General features: G+C 40.0%; 1 protein-coding gene across 1 annotated transcript in view; it reads left to right on the forward strand.

Moving 5' to 3' along the window:
• Positions 1-24,993, forward strand: part of fgf11a (fibroblast growth factor 11a) — a 55,239-nt gene that overhangs the window by 3,136 nt on the left and 27,110 nt on the right. Inside the window, exon 2 of the mRNA XM_028987154.1 lies at positions 21,255-21,365. Coding sequence (XP_028842987.1) covers positions 21,255-21,365 — 111 coding nt within the window. The remainder of the gene's footprint in view (positions 1-21,254; positions 21,366-24,993) is intronic.

A 24,993-nucleotide genomic window follows, 5' to 3' on the forward strand; every position in this document is an offset into this window, starting at 1 on the left:
TATATCCCGAGAATCTCAAGCCTCTTCCAGCATGTACCAGGCAGCTGTTATTTTTCACTCAAGTGTTACCTGGGGAGCATAATGGGCTGCTCCATAATATGAGGCACCACATTTAATGGCAGGAGTCACTGTAGCAAGGAACAAGCCAATCATGCTTTAACGGACCACCGGCCGGAAGCAGCTGGGATTGAACCCCCCCCCCCCAGCTATAGAGTATAGGGCGCAGGACCCCCTCAGTGCTAATGCCAAAACAACTTTATCATGCTGTGCTGTAAATCCAGTGCATCCATGTACCAGTGTGACATGATGAGGGTCATTTTTTAGAGCATGAGGGAACATGTGGGCACAGAATCCTTGTGGTGGAAGGGATACAGATACAATACAGATCGATAAATAATAGCTAATAAATTTTGACTTGTGGATCCCAGCCAATGTAAAGTTCAATTAAATACCTGAAAGACAGATTGATTTTTTTTTTACTGTTTTGTTTCAGTTAAATGAATAAAATGCTCCCTGAATTTGAGATGGCTTTACAGCAGATGGGCACCCTGCCATGTCTTGACCTCTCTCTGCCTCTTGTTATTTATTTATTTATTTTTGAGTGAATGAATGAAGCCGTCATGTATTCTGCAAGCTTCCGGGGGGGGGGGGGGGGGGGGGGGCTTAAGCCAATTACAGTGGATTTCAGAGGCAGGTTGACAGTGCCCTGATGAAAGCTATGCTAAACCAACTCGGTGTGTGTGTGTCTTGGGAGCACGATCAGTTTTCTGTGTGTGCACGGTCTACGTGCCTTTGTATGTGAACTGGAATGGGTTTTATTCCACATGTGTGTAGATATGTGTGCATGTGTACAGACGTGTGTCAGACCAGGTCCAACATCCGGGCCGGTGTTAGTGTGTTTGTGTGCGGCACGCTGTGTGTTTTGCACAGGTGTGCGTGCATGTGTGCGTGCACACCTCCATCTTGTAATTGCTGTTCAGCTGTCGTGTGTTTGACAGATGAGGGGCAGTGGTGCGTCCCTCCCTGACCTCCACGTGCTGCTCCGTCAGGCAGCCGGACGACCTGCTCTGTCCCCCCAACCCTGCTAATGACAGCCCATAACAACAGCCCACTCAGCTGTTACCAAGGTCACTCCGCCCCCCTGTTACTCAACAAACGTCCAAAAGACGACTCTTAAAGCACAAGAATTAGCAGGATTTGGGTGTGTGAGTGTATATGTGTGAAGCCAAAGTGTGCTTGTGGGGTCAAATTTTTAATCAGCGTGCCATGATTTTAATCTTTCCATTTGAAGGCAACTGCAAGAACACAACAATGAATTTACTGTTTTGCCTGATCAGAAAGGAACGCTCTGTGCTAATCTGTCTTCAGGACCAGTCCCCCGATTTGTCCGTGCGTGTGTGTGTGTGAGGGTGTACGCATGCTTAAATTCTAAAAATGTAAGATGTGTTGGAAGACTTCATTGTTTTCTTTTGTGATTGGTTTGGGAAGATAATGCCTCATCAATAATGTCCTCCAGAGGTGTGTTCAACGGTCAGTAGGAGCTGTGGGATTTATTGTTATTTCTGAAGGTGTGTATTAGATTGTGTCCACAAACAGCTATTCTCTTCATCTGGCAATTCTGCTCATTTCTAAAGGACATGGGCATTTTAGCCCACCCTTCTCTCTGCTGGTGTGTTTCTTTTAGGCTTGTACAGTGGCTGGCAGACTTGGCCTTACTTGTGAGGGTAGTGTAACAGCAATAAAGGGGATTTCTCAGGAGTTGTGTGTGTGTGTGTGTGTGTGTACGTGTGTATGTGAGTGTGCATTGTGCTTCAGGTAGCCATTTTGGTACAGTGTTGATGGGCCTTTTTACAGCGCATTAGTGCTCCACGTCCTGTTGATACATATGTTTGCGCACACCGTTGCAAAATAATTGGAAGATAACACTCGTTTCTCTCTGATACCTTTGAAACCAAAACCAAAACACACACACACATACACACATACTCACTGTTTTTCTTTCTTTACTAGTTACAGAAATACACACGCATTCTGTGTCAGTGTTTATTGGGGTGCTGTGTCTCAGAGGCAACACCCAAAATGCAACTTTTACCTACCACAACCAGAATACAGTGCAATTTTACATTGCACATATTACATGTTTTCCAGGTATAGTGACACATGCAATTATGTGATATTATTACTGGAAATCATTGCACTATGTTGCTAAATGCACAATATTTTATCGCAAATTAGATGGATATTTTTGTTTTCATAATTTGCAGATAACAGAGCATGTACATCTACACAAAATATTGTGGATTTGAATTTTTTTAGTAGATTTTCATGAACTCTAATTTTCTCTGTTATGCACCAGTCAGTAACCTACTTTACTTCTATGACTTGGTATGGCACATTACCAAGCTTTTGCAGAAGTTTTTTGGCGTTTCTGTAAATACCACATGAATATGAATTCATTTTATTCCAGTTGCCAGATAAAATGGGGAAGACTGGTAAAGCAGCTCTGCTCAGTCAAATTTAGTGAATAATCAAACATGCTGATATATGCATTTTCCTGATGTTTTCTTTACATGTATTCAAATATATTATGTTTATTCAGCAGGTTTGTCCAATTTAGAATCTGAATATGCAATATGCAAACTTTTAAAAAGCATCTGTTTCCAAAATGCATGTGCAGCTGAGCAGTCATTTCATAGTAAATAAAAGCAGAGAGTGTGAGATCCAAACTTTCTTTCAGTTTGTGTTCTCTTTCTTCCACACAAAAAAAAAAAGAATCCTACTGAAGCAATCAAAAGTGCATCTTGCCTAAATTCTTGGGTGGCTAATGGGTAAATTTTTTAAATCTGTTAATTTGAGTCCTTCTCAGAGCTTTAATGATGTCTGCATGAAACGACTGAAAAAGAACATAGGCTAACGACACAGAGATGAATCTTGGATGATTGCCAATGCAAAGGAAGGATGTGACATGATGTGAGCAAATTCTGTATGAATTTATTAGGAAATTAATTAAAAAAGGAGACATGCAAGGAAGGGAGTGAAATAGAGTTACATTAGATTCATTACAATGAGAAGAGTATGAACAATGGAAACACCATTACCATTCCATGCATTAGCAAATGCTTTTTATACATTGTGGAAAGACTGCAAATGTAAGGTTCATGGCATTTTGGATTACAAAGATGGTTGTAAGTATTTCTGCATGTCATTGTCAGGACAACAGAGATGAATGTGTGGCGGATCTGGCATCCTATGAACAGTCCGCTATGAACCATCACCATGATCTCTGTTCTGTGTGATCTGCGCTGGTCCATGTACAGCGTGATAGTGTGTTTATGTGTGTGTGACTTCTGCATGGAGTTTTTCAACATGTTACTTCCTCAGAGGCACGACTGCACTAAAAGCACTATGCAGTGGATGGCATACTTGCTAACCTTGTGGTTTGATGCAGTGGATGGCATACTTTTCTCACTCTGATCTTGTGTTGCCTTTCACACTCTCTCTGTATGTCCATCACTCAATGCAACACAAACACACACACCTGTTTTGTCTACTATAATATTTCCCTAACATAACCTCTAACCAGCTTAGTCAAGAGCATAGACTCACACATGCAGACACACAAACACAAACCCACACACACACAGTTACAGGGATTAATAGCTCAGCAGGTGTGAATTCCCAAAAGAATGAAAGGATTCTAGTGATGAAGAGAATGGATGACCTTATGGGGCATACAGAGGCTCTGTGTGTTTAACCCAATTAAGAGCCTGTCTTCTTCCATCACTACAAGTGTGTATTACTCACGTCTTTCTTAATCTGGAGTTACATTTTTACACAATTGCAAATCAGTCAATCTGTATTTTTCTCAGCCAGAACAGTGTTGATCCCTTCAGTCTTACAGTCTAATAGAGCTTTGCACGACTGTGATACCTACAATGAAGGGAAAGAAAAAAACTGCAACATGAGATCAACTGTCCAGTAAAACCCTATCCGAGAACTGAGAGCTTAACTCTGTAATGCAACACAGTTGTCCTCAATGCAGAATGCATTCTGTAAACCAATCTGCTGTCCTAAATACTTCAAGAGACACCAGTGGGCAGATTCATTCTCTGATTGTCAAATAGGTTCACCAATCAGAAGTGATGTTTTACAAAATGTGGTGTTCTTGCTCAAGGTTATAGTCTGCATACTACCCTATCAAATTATACCATAATCCTCAGTGATGCAGACGTGTCGAATTAAGTTTTGTTAATTTGGCTGTTTATCAGCATGCCCCATAACGCTTTTATTTGGTTGAGTGTTTTAAAAATTCACTGACAGGAAAATTAAATCAAATATATGTTATTCATTAGGCAGCCAGAGAACCTTTTTTTTCATCCCACCCATGCTCTGGTTTGAAGTATTACCCTTCTTCGTTTGTTGGCTGTGTTACAGTTGGCCCATATGTCAACTCTTAAGAGTTATTTCTGCCTGACAGCTTTCTATTAGGACTGGCTGCAGTCTTCTCTCTGACCACTGGAAGTTTTTTTAGGCACCATTGAGTCCTCTGACCCACATGAAAGGTTTTAGGCTAATTTAGCAATATATAAAAATAGAGATAATGTATGCAAGGTGAACATCAATCAAAGTTTATTGGTGCTTGCTACCTTGAACACTTAATTCAACTCTGAAGTCAATTGATTGGAGATGCACGGCAGCTACATGGTTTCACACCTCCTACACCTCACCGTGGGTTTGTATCACAGTGTTTACATGCTTTACGTGTTTTGTCTGGGTTAACCAGTTTTCTCCCACCATCCAAAGGCATTTACACTAGGTGAACTGGGGACTGAATTGGCCATAGGTGTAAGTGTGTGAGTGAATGGTTTGTGCGCGCTGTGTGAGTACCTGCCCTGTGCACAGTTTCTGAGATGGCAGCTGCAACCCAGAGAAGGTGCCATTGAGTGACCACTAAAAATTATGAAATTAGTTAGGTCTGTAAAATTTGATCAAAAATTATATCTAGGTGAATACATATATATGTTTAAGGAAAAAAATATATGTGTCAATGTAAAAACAAATAGTAGATGAGCTTGTGCATGAACTGTTCTGAGGACCTTCTGCAACAAAACCAGTGTGATGACATGCCTAAAAGTGTGTGATCAAACAAACTATCTGCTTTAAGTCTTTCATCAATTCTAACTCTTACCTGAGCACCAGTTGATCCCAAACTGCCCTTTGCCACCCCATCCCTTCAGATCTTGTGATTGATTGGCAATTGGTGGAAGATCAAAAGAACAATGGTTGACCTCCCCAGGTCCTCACCACAGCTGGGACGATTCATCTTGATGGAAAATGGCTGATCGTGTGGTCAAAGTGCACATAGGAGAACATTGAAGATCATTTGAAATATTATTCTGTGAAATTGACTTTTTGTTAAAAATTTGTAAGTGATATAACATTGAGAACAGTTGTCAACCGGATGCTTACTCTTACTTTACGCAAATGTGTGTTGCTCAGGTGTAGGACATGAAGCACTCAGAGGTCATTTGTATATATGTGTATATGTGTCTATACAATTTGCATGGATCCCCTAAGTGAGTGTGTGTGCGTGTGTATGTTACTGTTGGTGGCATGGTTCATAGGTTCTCTGTAGGCCTGTAAAAGCCTAAGTGCAGAAACTTGTACTGCATGCATATATTTATACACATGATTTGTGCACTGTGTGCTTTGAACCCCTTCTGGCTATAGAGCTCAACATCACTGTGGATTTCAATCATTTACCGTGAGTGTGTGTGTGTGGGTTGCTTGTACACATTTGTGCTTGCATTCAGACATTTACAGGCTGTGATTCTTGTGATTCTCAGGATGTGATGCACCATGCATTTAAAGCCTTTTTACATGTGGATGAGTTTATTTATGGATTTGTCCCTGTGTGAAAGATCATTATGTTTTTATTGCATGTACTATGTGATTCTGTGTGGCTCTGTTTTTGCATATATATAATGCTGTCTGTTGAGTGCTCTGCCACATCTCAGACTGCGCATCACCCACCTGCCCAACACCTCTCACAAGGGTACAGTGTGCAGAAACACAACATGGAATTTAAAATTCGATTAAATATAAGTCAAATATGTTACCATTTAGCTGAATAGATCAGATGGAAATAGACATTTCAACTGTGGGGCCTATAAAGATATATATTTTTTAGATTAACTATACTGGCAGATTTTTTAGATTAACTATACATTCAAGCCTTCAACCATAATTTCCTAGAATACGTTTACTGTTTTTTCACCATGCTATTTTAATATAAAATAATTGATATATAAACTTATTAAGACTGAACAATTCAAGCATGAAGGAAAAAAAAAATCTATAACGTTGAAAAAAAGGGGAAGAAAGCGAAGGATGAAATACGCTGTGCTTTGGAGTGAAAAACATGTCTTAATGTGACAGAAACAGAAGCTTTTGAAGTGATCAACACTCTAAATCCAATCAGGAGATTTGAGTGACCTTGGCAGAACAGCTGACAAAAAGCCTGCCTCGACAGAAAGCAAGCCTCCACAGCAGACCCCCATTAGATTAGGGATTAGAGATCACCCTGCCCAACGACAAACAAACAGAATGCAAAACCACATCCCAAACAGTGCAGATACAACCCACCCTTGCATTCCATTTGGGCTTAAAGATATGTTCGAATGAGTTCACTGTCAAAAATTGAATTGATGGGCCATGCTGGACTGCTACAGTGGCAGGATTTGTTTATCAAAGGCTACAAACTCATTATGCTTGTGCATTACGGCTTTACAAAAGAGGTCTGTTGCAGAAGAAGTCTTATTTACTGTGAAGACAGAAAGTGTAGAGATAGAGGAAGGAGATTATTTAAGGTGGGGTTGTGTCTTAAGCGTGTGGGATTCCTAGTTAATGAATGCGTTAACAGCCTGCTCTCTCACTCCATAGCTGAAATGGAATTTGTAGATGCTTTGATTAAAGCCGACAAGGACGGACCGAGTCTGACCTCCATGGAGAGGTAAGAGAGAAAGGGAGGGAAGGAGAGAGAGAAATGCAATAGGGTACAGTAGAAAAGGAGTTTCTGCATCACCAGAGAAAAATATGCCGATGGGTTTATTAATCCAGAATCTCTGTGTGTTTGTGCATGGCTGATGGGGGGTTTCTGTCTTGCAGTAACAATATTAAATTGCTCTGGATGGACCCATGTTCTTAATACCATTTAATTGAAACCATTAAATCGGCTGCACTCAGCTTATTACATTAAGTTATTACATTTAAATGAATGTGCATACAAAACCTGTGTTATTTTTAATATTTATGCCATAGAAACACTTGTTTGTGAGCAAGGCTTTGACTGGAATCAGGGCAGAAGCATTTAAACAAATGGGGAAGGTAACTAGAAACAGGTGTACGTAGTTAAGAGGACTAATAAAGTAAAGTACAGCTTCACCTGCTGGGTCCGGAGCACTGTGTGGAGTACAGTTTCGTGGCGAAAAAAAAAAAAAGAACCTATGGTGTGAAAGTGCTGTAGCGGGCAAAAAAATTCACATGGCACACAAAATACTCTGTTTTAACCTAATGGTGTCTAGACATCCTACACAAACCGTCCAGCTATCTAGATCCTCAACCTCATCAACATATATAGCACATCTTAAAAAATAACTATTATTTTATTAATTTAGCAAAAACATTTCGAATTACTGATACAGGGTTAAAGGCCAGCAGGAACCATTCCGGGATAGTACAACTAGAATGAGACTTGGGATGTTCCAGGTGGAATCCTGCATGCATAGCACACACATGGATCTCAACACCTTGCCTCTGTTTCACGCGTCTGAAGTAGAACGATAAAGAGGTGCTGTGCCCTGGGCTAAGTGTTAAGACAATTGAAACTAAAACGTCTGGGCCCTACCATGCAAGCCAATGCAAAGACTCATGCAGTTGCCATTAAACTGACTGCTGACTGCTCTGAACCCATTTAGCTCTTAGATGCTTTAACCCCAACACCAGGAACTAGATCATGTCTGCTCTCTCTTCATGTCATGAACACATTAAATAATTAACAGATGCAAATCATGTTACTTTGCAGAGAGAAGTAGAATGGGAAAATGTCCGGGAGATTAGTTACTGCTGACAGAAGTGAGGCTGCACTGGGCCTTTGGAACCTGCGTATAGTTTGATTACTGTGGAGTTTTTTTTTTTTTTTTGTACAACCGTCTTCTTCCTCGTCTACATTATACTAATTGTGTTTGGCCCCTGGTGATGTTCACACCATGGGGAAGAGGAGACTGCTTTGCATGTTCTTGGCACACATTTTCAGGCACCTCCTTGTCAGCACAAAGCAAGAGTGGTGAAAGGGATAAAAGACAAATCATGGGCACGTTTGCATGCATGAACAGGGCTGTACTTTGAATGAGACCCCCCCCCCCCCCCCCCATTTCCCCATGTAGATTTGGATAAGCAGCAGTAATTAAGAGAGAGGTAATGAACCTATTAATGAAAGCATTTGTAAAAGGAGAAGAGTGGAGAGGGAGGTCGGCTTCCCTGCTTGGGGTTCAGGGCACACGTTACGGGGCCCCATTTGCCGTATCACATTCTTACAATTACACAAGTTGTTAATGTAGGCATGAGCCCTGGTCTGTAAAGATATATCATATCACCAGAATAGCAGGACTTTCAGATTTTTTAAAGTACCGTCCCCACATACTGCTTCCCTGTCATGGCTGCCCACTGCTTACCAAGGGTGATGGTTTAAATACAGAGACCACATTCCACTGTGTGCACTGGGTGCTGTCACATGTGGCAACTAATCACTTTCAACTTTCACTTTCAGAAGAAAGACAAAATGTGCCTGAATAAGACCTGTTCTAGTGGATATTTCACTGAGATCACATAGGCTACAGCAAAAATCAAAGATTCTGTCCTTCCTCACTTTCCTTAGTACTACATAACAACTTGCAGAGTTTTGCACATCACAGCATGCAGAGCTCAGAAAGAATTGGTCCAATTACACAAGAACAAAAAGAGTGCAATCGGAAAGGCCTTCTCTACTGTCCACAGCTGGGAATCTGAATCGGAAGCTGATCACATTATTTCGGAAAAAGAACTCTCACAGCCATTCTCTCAGGAGAAACACAGCTTTTATGTACACTAACGAAACCCTCGGGAGAGAACGGGGAGCAATTAGCTGGTTTTTGCACAGATGCACATTATTGCAATTATTGCAGTGACAGTCCTCATCATCTACATAGGATGGCGCCCTCCAAACAAGGCTGCCAATTGCTCCTGGGTAATCCCTGCTGAAGCCCATCGCTTCAGGGACCATACCTGGAAAGGCAGGGGCTGGCAAGCCCACCTGGCAGCCTGGCTTACTGTAGTCAACAAACACTCATTTTTCTGTTGATCGGAACAAATTGTTAGAAACAGTTTGGATGATAATTACAGTACACGCCTCTACCCTCCCACTACAGAACAGAGGAACAAACATTTACCTGTCAAATGTTGAAATATGTTATTTCTTTCTTTCTTTCTTTCTTTCTTCTGTTCCAGCCAGTCATGCAGCTTTATTAACAAGTTTTATGGCATGGTGGACATGGTTTGCATGCGGTTGGCATTGATCACTTTCTTTGTTTAAACATTATTATTATGTTTTACTATGTAAATGCTGTGCTACATGTGGGAGGGGAATATTGTGATGACCTTATTTTGCGTGTTGTCATTTTTGAAAATGCAGACTAGGTGAATTGTCTGTAAGTAGGGGTGAGTGGGTGGATGGTATCTATGTTTGCGCCCTGTGGAATGGGTTCCTGCTTAGGATTCAGTTGTTGTGGATAGTGAGTGTGTGTGTATATGTGTGTGTGTGTGAGAGTGTGTGAGTAAGTATGCTTTTTATCAGCTCACCAATATTCACTTGTCCCAGAAATGGTATGCAGACAGGGGCCCATGGGTGATTGTTTTCTTTGCTTCCACGGTCCTATTACATCTTTGGAAATAAGAAGCAGTGGTCACACTCTGGTGCCTTGGCATTTGAGCTGATTGGGCCGCACTTGACAGGATGCAGGAACGACTGGGTCGGAGGGTTATTGTAAAGAGAGTTGCGCTCAAAATGGCGAGCAGGCGGGGGGTGAAAAAAAAAGAAAAAACTCAAATCAGATTAATTAGGGAGTATTGATGCATGAGATTAGATTGGGAACCTATTGTGTAAAAGATATGATCACAGTGTTAAAGAAACTGAGGGGCCGAGAGCACCGAGAGAGAGAGAGAGAGGGGGGGGGTCGGGGAGAATTAAAGTGAGAGTGACAGGTCGTGGGTTTCTCCTGTTTAATGCTGGTGTCCCTGATCACCAAGACTGGGTGGCTTTCCTGCATCATTGTTGTCGGCTTGCAGAATGGGTCGCCTCTGCAGAGATGTCAGATTTCGACATTTACAGCCACACGGTCTGGACATCCTGCAAGCTCTAATTGGGAGCCTCGGCTCAGTGACGAGACAAAGAGTTGCAATCGTATCTGCATTTGCCATCACACACCAACAAACACTCGGACTGAGTCAGAACAATGTGGCAGGGGGCTATTATCAGGCTCTAGAGGAAGCCTGTTATTTTCCACTTTAAAAAAGCTCAGCAGAGCCGAGTGTAACCCCGTGTGAGGGACGGGTGCAGAGATGCCGTTGGGGGTTTGAATAAAAAAAGGAAAAGATGGCTCCTGTGACTGGCAGATATACAAGTGGGAATATGTCTCACGTCCGTGTGCAGTATGTTTGGGTTTAAAGGGAGACTCAGCGAGACAAGTGAAACGAGTGAAAAAGAGCAGTAAAGTAAAGAGAGTGTGTGAACGTCTCTTTGCTGCATTTATGGCTCCTGACACCATTTAGAGGAGTGTGTTTTTCTACCCTTTGCTCAGAGAGAGAAAGAGAGAGAGAGAGATGTTCTCCAAGAGACCTGATTAGCATTGTGTCCATGTCCCACTGCCGTGACTCCGGCTCACCACGAGGGGGGTGGAGGGCGAGAAGAGGGAGAAAGGGAAAGTGCCAGAAGTGTCAGCTCAGCATTTTCACAGGGGCCAGGGTGGAGGAGAGAGAGAAAGGGAGTGAGGGAGAGTTCAAACCTGGTTGAAAGGAGGGATTGCAGACATGGGGACACACTTACCCTTACACACACACACGCCTCTTGCCACATTCATTTTCTGTCTGTCTTGTTCACTTTGCTGAAGCTTAATGCCATGATAGTCCAACAAGATCTACTGTCAGGGCTTTCATCTCTTGTTTTTCTTTCTTCTCTCTCTATATATTTATTCACATTAAATTAAGTGCATTAATGCAATTTGAATAAAGACTGTTGACTTTGCCCACTCTGCGGCTGTTGAATCGCTCCAGGGGAAGAGATAAGCGATTGTCACCTTAAAACATATTCTAATGATTAAGAAATAGAAAGGTGTCTTTTAAGGTTAAGAAATTACTCACTTTGACGACGTTTTCTGTCGGGATCTCTACGTTATTGTCATCTATTCATTTATGTGACAACACTTGTATGACCTTTGAGTGTCCTTTGTGAAATTTTTGGTGAATGCGTCTCTAAAACACCACTCTCCTGCTCTGACCAAATTCCACACACCCAGCTCCCCGCTCTTCTCACATGCTCTGGTAGGTGGTAGTGTGGACAATAATTCTAAAAAAACTCAAGGACGCATCCGGTTAGGGTCTAGCTAGTAATTAAAATGAGTGTGGATCTGGTTTGGGGTGTTTGACAGAGGGCTATATCTGTGTCTTTTTCGGGTCTGTGGCTGTGAGGATTTTTTTATTTTTTATTTTTTTTTTTAGAACGAGTCAGTGTTTTCCTCCCATCTGAGATCATATGAAATGGTAAAGTGGACTGGATTTCAGCAGGTCACCGGTGAAGACGAGCGGTTGAGAAGGTTGTAGTTAATAAGAATATGTTCAGCCGAACAGTGAGGACAATATTTAAAATATTTTTATACAAATTTGGAGGCGTGATGCTTTTTTTCTGTCTGGTTTGCTTCTTATACTTGGTATGATGTTTAACAGGAATCTCAACTTCAGTACACGCACGCTGTAATTAACTAATATATTGTGTGTTATTGTCCGAAGCTGAGGAGGTCACTGGACCATGTGGGCTTTGATGTAAACACACCTGTCCCTTGCCAAACCCTCACACCATCATTCAATTTATTTCATGCTGTGTGCCAGAGTGTGTGCACAACCAGGACGTTCTTCTCTGAAATTACATGCACATATCATTCTAGGTGAAACAGCAGTTATACTGAATCTGTACTGAATGTGATGAAAAAGGTATTTTCCCTACAGGTCCAAATGAAGAAAATTACATTATGAATTTTAACTGATGACGGCTAATTCATGTACAAAGCTTTCAATCTATGACTTTTATCCTCTAATTTTTTAGTGATATAGAAAAATTTATTATGTAATTAATGTATGGGTATAAACTAAAATTCATACCGGCAAATATTAAACTGAATACCACAAGAATAAGTATATTTCTAATTGTTAAGAGAACCACTGTTCTTCCCAACAGTGCATGCTTTTTAAATGTAATTATGAACATGGTCAAAGATACAGCCGCCAAAAGGCTTAATAAGGCTTCATTTATCAAAAAGTGGGGTTTATGAAAACATTTTTCAGAAGTTTGAGCAGTGAGGATTATCATTGTATGGTGATGTATGAGGGTGTGTCATAAGTAATACAAGGTGAGTTCTCAGATTTTTTTGATGGAGAAAAGCATGAGAAAAATAGTGAGGGAGCATTTGCCCTGGTTTAGGCCACTTTGGAGCATATGGCAAAATTGTTCCATATAATTTGTTTTTGGAGCAAAACCATTTTAAAATAAGAAGATATTAAACAAAAACGGTTGAAACCACTTTGTACATGGACCCATTGCCTACAGTAGTTACTGAATAACAAAGGAGCGCTGTCTTTTGTGCCGAATCCTACAGTTTTATATTCCTATTAAGAGTCACGCGTTCACATATGTTTTTGTCATGGAACTTTTTTTGTGTGTGAAATAGGAACACATGTAATCAAAGAAGCAACCATTAACAATATTTTGTTGCATTGTCCTGTAATTTGTCTCTTTTCTTTGATTAAAATGGTGAGCCTTTTAGCTTATCTGGCCATTTTATCTGAAAGTTTGCACATTTTGATTTCATTGTTATATTGATTGTTATATTTGACACAGTATCTTGAAATTATGTTTCAGACAGAACCCCCACCCATAGTGCATTTCTATAAAATATAAAAAGAATAGAAATTATGAATTTTTCAAAAATAACACAAAAATTAAACTAAACTTAAAATACCAATAAAATAACTTTCACGTGATTCCATCCGGGAGCAACATGGAAATGAGGCGATGCGACTCGTCGATCATTGCTCAGTCATTATTGCTGATCCCTGCGTAAAGACTCAGCCGATCATCATCTTCCAATTAAGACTGTTCCTGTTTGTTGTTCACCTACCTGTTTCCTGCCCTATTTGTGTCTTGATGTTTTCACGCAAACATCAACATCTGTGAATGTTGTGCCAGTTCGTGTTTACGGTGGAAATTTGCCAGCCTGCACTGCGGTTTATTATTTCTACCTACATGCGCTCGTCTCCCTGTGTGCACCATGTGCTGTGATCTGCTGTGTATCACAACGACAAAACAATTACTTTCACTTCAAATTTCAAAGGACCTCCAACTCTTTTCCCCTACCTGTTCTTATTTGCAGTTACACAATTATTCATGCATTTGTAACCACCTTCGCCATCTCTGTCACACACAGACCATAATGTTGTCATGTTCCTGGGCAGATTGGGCCTTTGGGTGTGCAGGATCCTTAAGGTAATTAACATCGACACTGGAACAGACCACACTGCATTTTTGTCCAAGCTTTGCATTCTCCACTCCAATCAGCACCCCAAGGGACACATCTCTCTTATCACAGCAAATGGCAAAGCCATCGCCCTCTGTCCATCTTTTTCTCTGTCCTTCCCTGGCCTCTTCACTTTATCTTTAACTCTCATCTGTTTTGTTCAAGCCATCTTGGAGTCTTTTTCTTAGGATGACTGCATCCCACCCTTCCTCATCTCCCTTGTTCCTACTCCCTCTATCGGCTTGCCTTAATCATCCCTCATTCCCTTTGCCACAAATCATTAGGTTTTACAGGCAAGAAGAAAAAAGAACACCTTAATTAATCTTGAAATGCACCCCCATCTCATCTCACTACTTGGCTTTGACCTCTACGTGTCCATGTGTTTGTTGTCTATGCTCTGTACAGAACAGTAATGTTGAAGGGAGTTTGTTTGAGTGTCTTCTTACAGTTTCTTACACACTAAAATCTCCTTCCTATTAAACCGGGATATCCCGGCACCCAGTGTAATTATTCAATGTAAAGTGATACGAGTTTGAGATAAAGCTCTACTTTGTGTTGTGTTGCATAACTAGGAAACATGTCATATATATATTAATTTAATTGTGGCTAAGCCTGTATTTTATATACAGCTTTATGTTGCATGAATGTTGCAGCCACCTAAAGAATGGCTCATGATGTGTCTACATTACTAACAATAATCTGTATTAAACTTTGCATTTGCTGTTTTAACTGACAAACCTGCAAGCTGATTAATTGTATAAAATTATCACTAAAAAAGAAAGACAGAAATACTGAAACAATGAAATTCTGCAAATGCTAAACAATTCAAATAAATCTATTAATCTGTTCGACCATGTTTATTTAATGCATAATTTTAAGTGCATTAGAAGTCAAATCAATATTATTGAAATAACCAGTGCTGGAGCTGCTCCTGATTTGGTTCAATGCAGGGGCCACCAGATCTCTTTTGCCTGGGGCCACCAAAGTTCCTAGAAATGGCCCTGCTTAGTATGTCCAGAGGATGAGGAACTGACTCCCTGTTAATGGCCAGAGGGTGGTACATTTAACATGATTGACAAGAGGTTAAACTAGAAGAAGAAGTGGTGACTTTGTTAATCTGTGATGGGACTGAGAGCTGGCTTGATAGATCATTAATTGCTTCTTGAGATGTATGATGGACGTATGTTATAAAGACATGCCCCACTTCTGCTCCGATTGACTCTGACCAGAGCAGCAGAACAAATGCAGTTTAAGAAAAGCAATTTTATTCTATTAAAACTAGGAGCAAAATAAGCAAAGGGAATGTCAGATCATGGAATCTTTTTTGCAACAATCTAATGTCTGGGGTTAATTGTGCCTTCAGTGAAGTGACAAAATGCTGTTCACTGTATAGTTCCCTTTAAACTGAACGGTTTAACTCCCTGTGGTTTGGAATTGTACCTAACATGGTTGAATAGCCCCTGTTCAGTCTGCTGTGTCACGAACCACAAGCCAACTGGCCCATGGGAAAGACAATGTCCCAGCTCAGTAGACCAGGGGACTTAGAATGCTGCATGCAGGAGAGGGGTGGATGAAGAGAAAATACTCCTTATGACTCTCACACATGTCCTTGTGTCAGCAGGGCAGCCCAAATGTGAGCAATCACATGTTTCTTAATGTAATTCCCAGATTTTATCATTTTTAAAAATGGGTTCTTCATGAATTAGTCCGTAAGTATGTTTTTGTGATATGTACCTGTGGTTTATATTTATCTAAGGATTTATATTGGTAGTCTCTAGTGAGGAGATATGAAAAAGATGGATATGGCTTCCTCCTCTGAGTTCATTCATTTCCCAGCTCAGGAATATTAAGAAGAACAGTTCAGAAAGAGTCAAAACAAGCCTGCAAAGTGCCCACTCCATCTTTCTCTGAGTGTGCAGTCCGAAACACTTTCCCCAAGGCCTCTCCCATCCATAAGATGTAAAACCACTGCAGAATGACAGATTCCCAGTTCAAGTCCAGTCCGTCAAAATACCACCCAAGACTCACAGGTTGTTTGGCCTCAGATGACAAATCCAGCCATGACCATGGGTATTTGTTACACCAATCAAACAGAAACCAAATTGAATTCCCTAAAAGTTTAAGCCCTTTCTCACCGGTTAAAGAGTTACTAGACAGTGCATAAAGCAATCCTGGTCTGCAGTGACATGATAAATCATTATTGATTCTCCTAAACAAAACTGTGTTTTGACTGTGCAGTGAAAAGCTGAGTTTTCTTTAAATGTGGTGTACTTGACCACTTATAAGGCATGAGGGTTTTCCAAGGGTGGGGAAGATGATTGATTGTCCCGTTAAATATCGCCATTACCAAGTGGGCTCTCCCTCCCTGGCGCTCCCATTACTCTTTGTCAGACTGACCAGAAGGAGCAGCCCATTGTAATTTTATGCAATTTAGCGACACTTAGCTCGAATATGAAAACACAGCTCAGCGGTGTAACATCGAGATGGTCAAATTTAACATCAGCATCAGTACCGGCAGGCACAAGACATTTGGCTACAGTTATTGGTGTCTCTCACGCAATACAATACAACACGAAAAAGAAAAATAATAGACCAGCATATAAAACAATGAACAAGATAAACCTTAAACAAATAGGGCTGTCAATAAAAAAGAATTAACCAATTAAGTGCACATTTTGCAATGAATTATAAACTATTACAGAGAGACAAATGTTTGAAAGAGACTGGTCAGTGATGGGGAGATGATCTGGTCAAAAAAGTATATATATACTGCATAAACTGCTTGTCACATGGTACTGTGTATATTTCCACTCTCTGTGCATTTAAAAAGTAGTGTGTTTCTCCCGACCATATGTCTCATTTACATTTACATTTGCAGCATTTTTCAGATGGCCTTATCCAGAGCGACTTACAATCAGTAGTTACAGGGACAGTCGGGGACTTAGTGTTAAGTGTCTTGCTCAGGGACACAATGGTAGTAAGTGGGATTTGAACCTGGGTCTTCTGGTTCATAGTCGAGTGTGTTACCCACTAGGCCACTACCACCCTTATAAGGTATGTCTCCATATGAGGCAACTCCAAATACTGTAAATGTACACTCAAAAGATGAACCTGACTTAACTGTCTGTCGCCGCCTTTGGCTGAGCTAAACTTCATGGCTTCATAAGCCAACAAGAGGCAATGGTGGGCGGGTGCTTAAACACACACGCGTAGGAGAGGCACATCAATGGCGGGATGACAAGTACCAATTTTCAGGGGAAATAGAGACATGACTTGTTCCCTGTTGGAATTAAAGAATGTACATTGTGCCCATGAACTTGATCTTTATCCACATCGGTAACAAGCAATTTAAATCTGATGAAGCTCCTCTTATCGTCTCACGCGTCATCAAATCTAGTGACCAAGAACTTGGGAGTTTTTAGGCACCCCTGCGCCTATAGCAGATAAAGTTGTGGCTGTAGTAGCTGTGTGTCAGCCTTAGTGGGAAAGTGAGCTTCCTACGCATACTGAACAGAAGGCTTGCTGTGTTTGTGGGAACTCCCATGCTGCTTAACCTTTGTGCTTTTCGGACACTGGTTTGCTGACAGCTCAAGGATTATGTAAAAGGTTCCCTGCTGAAAGCCATCATATACTTGTAGACGGTGTTTTTTTGGGCTTAACTGGACATCTGACAATGACAAACATTAAGTAGGTCAAGCTGTTAAAACTGCCCATTCTGTCTTTTTGTCAATTTTTGATTTAGACCACCAGAAATGTACTTTTAGCTTAATTTAATGTAGTTAACCTTAGATTTCCTCTCGCACAGATCACACATATTTGTTTTGTTAAAACGCAATTCAACTCGGCAGTGAAGGGTGGACATCAGAGATTGCGTTGACTTTGTTAATCTGACTCCATTAATTATTCTGATAATTACCTAGACATACAGAGACATAGCACAGAAGCTGTGGGGGGAAAACTGTTAATTTATTAATACAGGTACATTATAATTGCAGTTACGTGGAAATTTTCTATGTAAAATGACATCAATGTTACAAGGTCTAAATTAACTCAAAGTGAATTGATTGTAATTGTGATACACAGCACAGCATGCAGTGACACAACAAAATGTGTCCTCTGCTTTTAAATATCACCATTTGTTCAGGGGCACCTCAGTGGCACCTTGGCGGATGGGGATTTAAACAGGTCAGCTTCTAATTTCAGGGACGCTTCCCTAACCACTAGGCCACCACTGCCCCACAATGATGGACCTGGAATTTCCTGCCTTACAATTTCATTTAGATTTTTGTTATTGTGGAGGTTGTGGGGTAGTAGCCTAGTGGGTAACAGACTGGCCTATGAACCACAAGGCCACAAAGTAAAAGGTTCAAATCCCACTTAATACCATTGTGTCCCTGAGTAAGACACTTAACCCTGAGTGACAGGGGAACTGTCAATGTAACTATTGATTGTAGGTCGCTCTGGATAAGGGCATTTAATAATTGCCATAAATATAAATGTAAACGTCCAAGTGACTGAAGTCCCCTTCTCTGTTCAGCACCTGGGGTATTAAATGGCATGACAGTCAGGGAATGTGGTTTATTCTGTCCTAAGCGGACACCACAATGACATTCATTGCTGCTTGTTCTATACATCATTCTGAAATAAATAACATATTAATATTTATACCAAAATAGCTCATTGTGTTTGTTTAGACCATTTCAAATGAAGATTTCCAGCTTCCTCTGTCCTGACAGCTCTTTTTGTCGGTACAGGGATGAATGGATGGGCATGCCGCTTCTGCAAGGAAACCATTTTTTATTGCAATTATAGCTATCGTTGGCACTACTGTCATTAAAGCTGAGAGTGTTGTGAATGTAAATGAGTTAATGTAGCAGTGAATGACTGCAGCACAGCAGCCCTCATTGTGATTCCCCAACATAATAAACCTCCCTCTTACAGTAACAGAAGGTTTTATAGTGCATTCATAATGCTTTCTTTTATTTAACAGATGCAAATTGTTCCTGATCCTCCCTATCCCCAGATTGTTATTTGAGACAAAAAAAAAAACAGCACAGACCAACTGGTTTGACAATTTATTAATCAGTATTGCTGAGGCATGTCTAATTCCTTTTGCTTAGTAAATGATTAAGATGTCTTCTGAAAAAAGTTATGACTGCAGGAAATTCATATTTACTGACAGGTTTGTGTAAAGCTTAAGTTGCCTCCAAATTAAAGGGGGTTTGAAACTTTTATAATAAACTAACAAATATTAATACCTCCTCACACTTTTCTGCCACACCCTGCCAGACCCCCACTTCTGATTTTACTGACTCGGTATCCCCTGCTGATTGGTTGATATATTGTGTTATTCAGAAAGTTGCAAATCCCCCGGTGGGTCGGTATGTTTGCGTTGATCTATCTATATATCAGATTCCCGCCCATTTATTCAGTCTGAATGGAAAAAAAAACACTCAGCATTCTGTTGAGAGCATACCTGACCTCAAGTGAAACCCCCACCATTAATTTGTTTTGTTCCTTGTTTCGCGTCTGGTACATTTGTCTCCCTCTTTCTCACTCTACGTCCCCTTCCCCTCCGCCATGTAAGCAGTGGGAATGGCCTGGTGTAGCACTGCATGGGCAGAATGTTAAATCTGGCCGGAGGCCCCTGAGGTCCTGACCCAGGCCGATCGATGGGCCATGCTTTGCGGACCCTGGAGGGACCCAGCATATGCTGCAGTGCTCTGCATAGCTAGCAGAGTCAGGGCCATTCTGAAATAAAGAAAGAAAGAAAGTTGACTTTTAATGCCATTCTTATTTACCCAATGACATCCCTGCATCAGGAGCCAAATCTGATCTACACTCGTACTTCCTTTGTCTGACTGATGTTCTTATCCTTGGGTTTCTTTGAGTGAATGTGTGTGTGTATTCTGTAACAGGTTCCATACAGTTAAAATATGTATGAGAACATGACATCATAAAGAAGCAAATGTTACAAAAACGTTCTTCTCAAGGTCTAAACGCCTCAGGCTATCTTTGCGTTGAACCTTTAATGTGCGCTGAATTAAGAATATCATAAGCCTTCCCCTTCACAGGCATTCATTACAGTTTATGAATTACTTATAACCTGCTCTCATTTTGGTGTAATACATGTCACAGACATTGATATAACACAATCAATGAATGCACTCAGTCGTTTTTCCTGATAACTTCTCAGGATGCACAAAACATACTGGCAGCAGTGTTTTCAGGGAGCAGAAGAAACAGTAACAATTAAAAGCGATGGCAACTTGTTTCTGTTAAAAGGACTGTCACCTCTGCTTTTCTTTCTTTCTTTATTTCTTTTTGTGCTAACAGTCACAAACCAAAAAAATTATATATGTTTACCAAATGCCCCATAAGATCCTGGCCTCATTTCTTTTTCATTGATTTCATGAAAACTTTATTGCACAGTTCTTTTATTAGCTTTCCCACTGGTTTTATTAGCTTTTCCCACTCTTCCCAGCTACAGCCAAAACCCAAAGTTCCAGACTTGTCCTTAAACTTGGCAAACCAGAAACTACAATGTTTTCACCATCGCTCCATTTTATTAACAACTCACCCCACAAGAGATTGTTATGTCTGATGCTAGTTGGGGGGAGGGGCAGGGCGGGGTTATTTTGCCATTAAACAAAAAATTGCAATTGTATCATTTTGTGTATTCTCAGATGCCCTTCTGCAAAGCCAAGCACAAACTTTCACAAGTGATCCATCTTGCAATGTCTTCACAGTATTAGACAAACACACACACACACACACACACACACACACACACACACACACACACACACACACACACACACACACACACAGAATGAAAGAAGCAGATAAAGAGAAAAAATTCTACCTCTGTTATTCAAGGATTCAAAGCGTTTATTGTCATGTGTAGGGAAGAATTTACATTTCTCTGTACAATGAAATGTTTTCTTTGATGTACACACATATAAATGCCAAGTTATGATGAGTTTAATATAAATAAGAGCATTACTATAAATAAGTGTTGTGCAAATTTAAATAAATATTAACTGTAATACAGGAAATTACAGTACAACAGTGCAGTTGTGCAAGGAGCTGAGCAGTTATGTAGAAGAAGGTTTCATCCTGCAGGAACCTTTATTCCATCATCTCACCTTTTAAAAAGTATTAACCACACCTTTACTTTTACTCTAGGAGTATGAAACTCACAGACACCTTGGAGCAAACTGTACCAAACGATGCAGTGTGGAAGTGATAAGAAGGTTATATGAGGGTAGTGAGAGAGGAGAAATTTGTAAGAGGACTGGTTCTTCTCCTGACCTCTATATACTGTATTTGCAAAAGAAGAGATCAAGTGGTTAAACTCTTCCTTTTCCTTCACAGAGCCTCAGCTGAAAGGCATTGTCACCCGTCTATACTGCCGTCACGGCTTCTACCTCCAGATGCTTCCAGATGGCACCATGGACGGCACAAAGGACGAAAACAGCTCCTTCTGTAAGTTTTCTGGGCAGAGATGGGAAGTAACAAAATACTTATAAAGATAAAAAAAAATAAAAACGTGAGGTTACTCAATGTAAACCTGGTTCTCTGATAAAAATGAGTCTGGTATCTCATGGCCTCAGCATGACTGATCGTGTTACCATAGCGAGATACCAAGCAAATGTTTGAAAGAGAACAGTGCTGTCATGTTCTGGACATTTTGTGTTCACTTTGTCTCGTGATGATTTACCTTGATTGTGTCCATTTTTTTTTTTTTATAAATCTAGTACCGTCATTTCATCATATCCTCTTTTAGCCTTGTTCCACTGCGCCCTGTGATATCGGTTATATTCATCATTGTGCATACTGTACAACATGAAAACAGGCAGTAAACGGATGGAAGCATGCAACAGGTTTTTGCCTGATGTGTTTGTGCATAGAATAACCATCACGTTTAAGGGAGGCAATGACTTATAGTTTTTTTTCTGTTTGCTCTCTGTTAATTAATTTTTTGAAGCTGAATAAGTTTCATAATCCATACATTTTCTACTATAACTTCCTTAAATAGGTTGAGTAAGTACTTTTACCAGAGTGCTTGTCTTATGGGAAGTATGTGTACTTTTGAGACTTTTGTGTCTGCATTAAATGCGTAAATATCTGTAAGACTGTTTCATACTCAAATCTTTAACATGGTGAAAATCACTGGGGACAATAAAAAACGAAATCATTAGCAAATTAAATGACTTTGGCTCCAATTAGTTATTTCCACATAAAGTATGTGAAAGTTTATGCTCATGATTTTGAAAAGCTATTTTAGTACACCTCCTTGAAGCCTGCCAAGAATAAGATGATGCACCAAATCCTTAGCCAGCAGGACATATATGAAGCCTTCAGAGCTCTGAGTTTCACTTGTGCAAATTGTCCAGGCGGAGATGCACTTATCCAAAAAAATAAAAAGGAAGCTTCCCACTTGGAATTGAAAAACACAGTGAAACTAAGAGCATTAACTCTTTATATTGTACTGAAGTAGAACTTAGAGGATCGGAAGTTGTAAGACAGTTTACTGGAAGCTTAGAACAACAATGACTAATAGGCTTAAATGCAGTTCTTCAATACATAGTTTGACAAATACATAATTTTAATGTCATCACTATATTCATCCATTGGCTCTAAAAAATATAGTATGAGAAACTACACAAATGGCACAATTACAATTCTGAACAATCTTTAATCTTGTTTTGGTACATTGTTTGGTACATTGGTAACTATATTGATGTAAATAACTAATAAAGTTTTAAAACAAAACTGGAATAAAAAAAAAAAATTGGAGGGATATTAAATGCTTTAGGGTCTGTAATGCCTTTAGTGGTACAGAGCAGAGTTGGCTGATGAGGACAGGGGGAGGACAGTGGTGGCCTAGCGGTTAAGGAAGCGACTAAGGAAGTGGCTCCGTAATCAGAAGGTTGCCGGTTCGAATCCCAGTCCACCAAGGTGCCACTGATCATCATATTTATATTAATCATATTAACCAAAGACAAGTTTAACTTAAGTTAACAAATGAACTTAATTGTCTTTACTACTATCAATAAGCAAATCTTTCATGCTAATAATATTTCAAAGTGAATTTAACCACATCCTTGCCATTAATGTATGTACTTATTAAAGTCTTTTAGCATGTGCAAATCACTGCTGCAACTCACTTTAGTACTGATTTAGCATAGTTTTTGCTAGGATGTCAGCTGATACCTTAAGAGGAAGGCCCCCTAAGGATAAATGTTTTCATTTAATCAATTCATCCATCACACTAGTAGAGAAAATGAGCCTTAGTTATGAGGTGCTGTGCTTCATTAATGGTTCATAGCTCCTGTAAATGGGATGTTTTATGGAAGCACAGCGCATGCTGTTGAGTAATATGCCCCAAGTAGTTATGTGTTTTGTATTTACGGCTCCTTCTACCACCGTACCATGAAGGCAAAGAGTTAAGAATGTTTGTCATCGTGTCCTGCTGCAAATCTACAATTTTCTGCAGCAGCCACATCCTGCACATATTGCCTAATGTGAGGTATGTCACAGACATACACGCACGCGCACACTCTGTTGTTGTTGTTATACTACAGCCTACAAGCTGTTGCCTACAGTGTGAAGTCCAGTTCTTCTTGTACCTGGTTCCACTGACATCATATGAAATGCAGTAATGTGTGTGTGTGTGAGAGAGATGAGGTGTGATCAGACTGTGATCAGTTATGCTGCTGACTGCGTCTTATGATTTAGTGCAGCCCCTCAGAAAGTCTGCTGGATGAATAATTAAAGAGACAATGGGGAGGTTCATGTCATGAGCTCTGGCTCTCAGCTGGAGAGGTAGAAGACATCTGTGATTCCTCACCCCTTACATGCTCTCTATTTTAGGCAGTGTTCCGCTAACCCTCATACCACCACCATTTGCCCACAAACCACCTGTCAGATTGTGTGTCATCTTTCTTTGTCCCTCAGCTCATTCTGTTTTAATATCTCTTATGTATCTCTTAAGTAATAGGTTTCTGTTGTTTCTCTCTTCAGCTGTTCATTTTGTCACCTCTAATCATCTCACTTGTTCTACGCTTCTTTCCGCCATGTTTGAATAATTATATATTTTTTACACTTCTAACTTTTTGCTTATATTAATGAAGAAGTCTGATTGCATTATTAAGTTTTAGATGTATACATTTAATTAGCCTTCTATTTGTCTGCTCACCTGTCTGGTTCCAGCTAGCTTTCTGATGATATTTCTGCACACACTGATATCCAGACAGGTTGAACCTTCATCTGAAAACTGAAGCAGCTGCGATTAATTTAATGTGTTAATAAAATCTACAAAATAGCAGCACTGTTTTGTCTTTCTATACCTGTGCAATAATCATATAGTTATGTCAATTAGATAAAAATTGGATAAATAAAGACAGTGACAACTAGTGATTATAATGAATCTGTGCTTATTGCGATCAATTACACTTGGACAGACTTGATCACTATATGCTTTTCCCACTGCAATTGATGAACTAAGGCGTGTCTTTCCACCTCCCCTTGCACTGTATACCGGTGGTTCTGTACATTTCTGCACGCACATTGCCATAAGACAGCAGGTGTGTTCAGGGTTTGGAAGAATTGTGCAAGCTTGGTCCAGGATCCTAGTTTAGATTTTTATTCTAAATATTAATTAGGATAAACCATTAAATATTACTGACATTTTCATGTTTTTATTTTTTACATACAAACATACGTACTTTATACTGTTCACTGTTACAATCCACCGTAGATCACGCACCCCTCGGTTTTAAAAGTGAGGTGACATGCTATTCTGACTTGTTGAAGTTTATGATTCATGAGGTTTATTTCATGTTGCCTGAAAAATATTTGTGTTAATTAGTGCATTAGGTTTAAGATGGATGGAGTGCTACTGTGGTAGAAATGTAGTTGTAACTAGTTTATTTTTAGGACATTTTAAAATTTTAAAAATGCTTAATTAGAAATCAAAATTGTATTTGGACTTAAAGCACTTAATATACACTATAAAGTATTAGCACAAATTATTGTGCTTCTATTAAAGTAAACACAATAATATATTAATTATACTGAAGAACATAGAGAAATTAGTACATTTGCAGAC

This window comes from Denticeps clupeoides, chromosome 1 (assembly GCF_900700375.1).
Source record: "Denticeps clupeoides chromosome 1, fDenClu1.1, whole genome shotgun sequence".
Taxonomy (NCBI): Eukaryota; Metazoa; Chordata; class Actinopteri; order Clupeiformes; family Denticipitidae; genus Denticeps; species Denticeps clupeoides.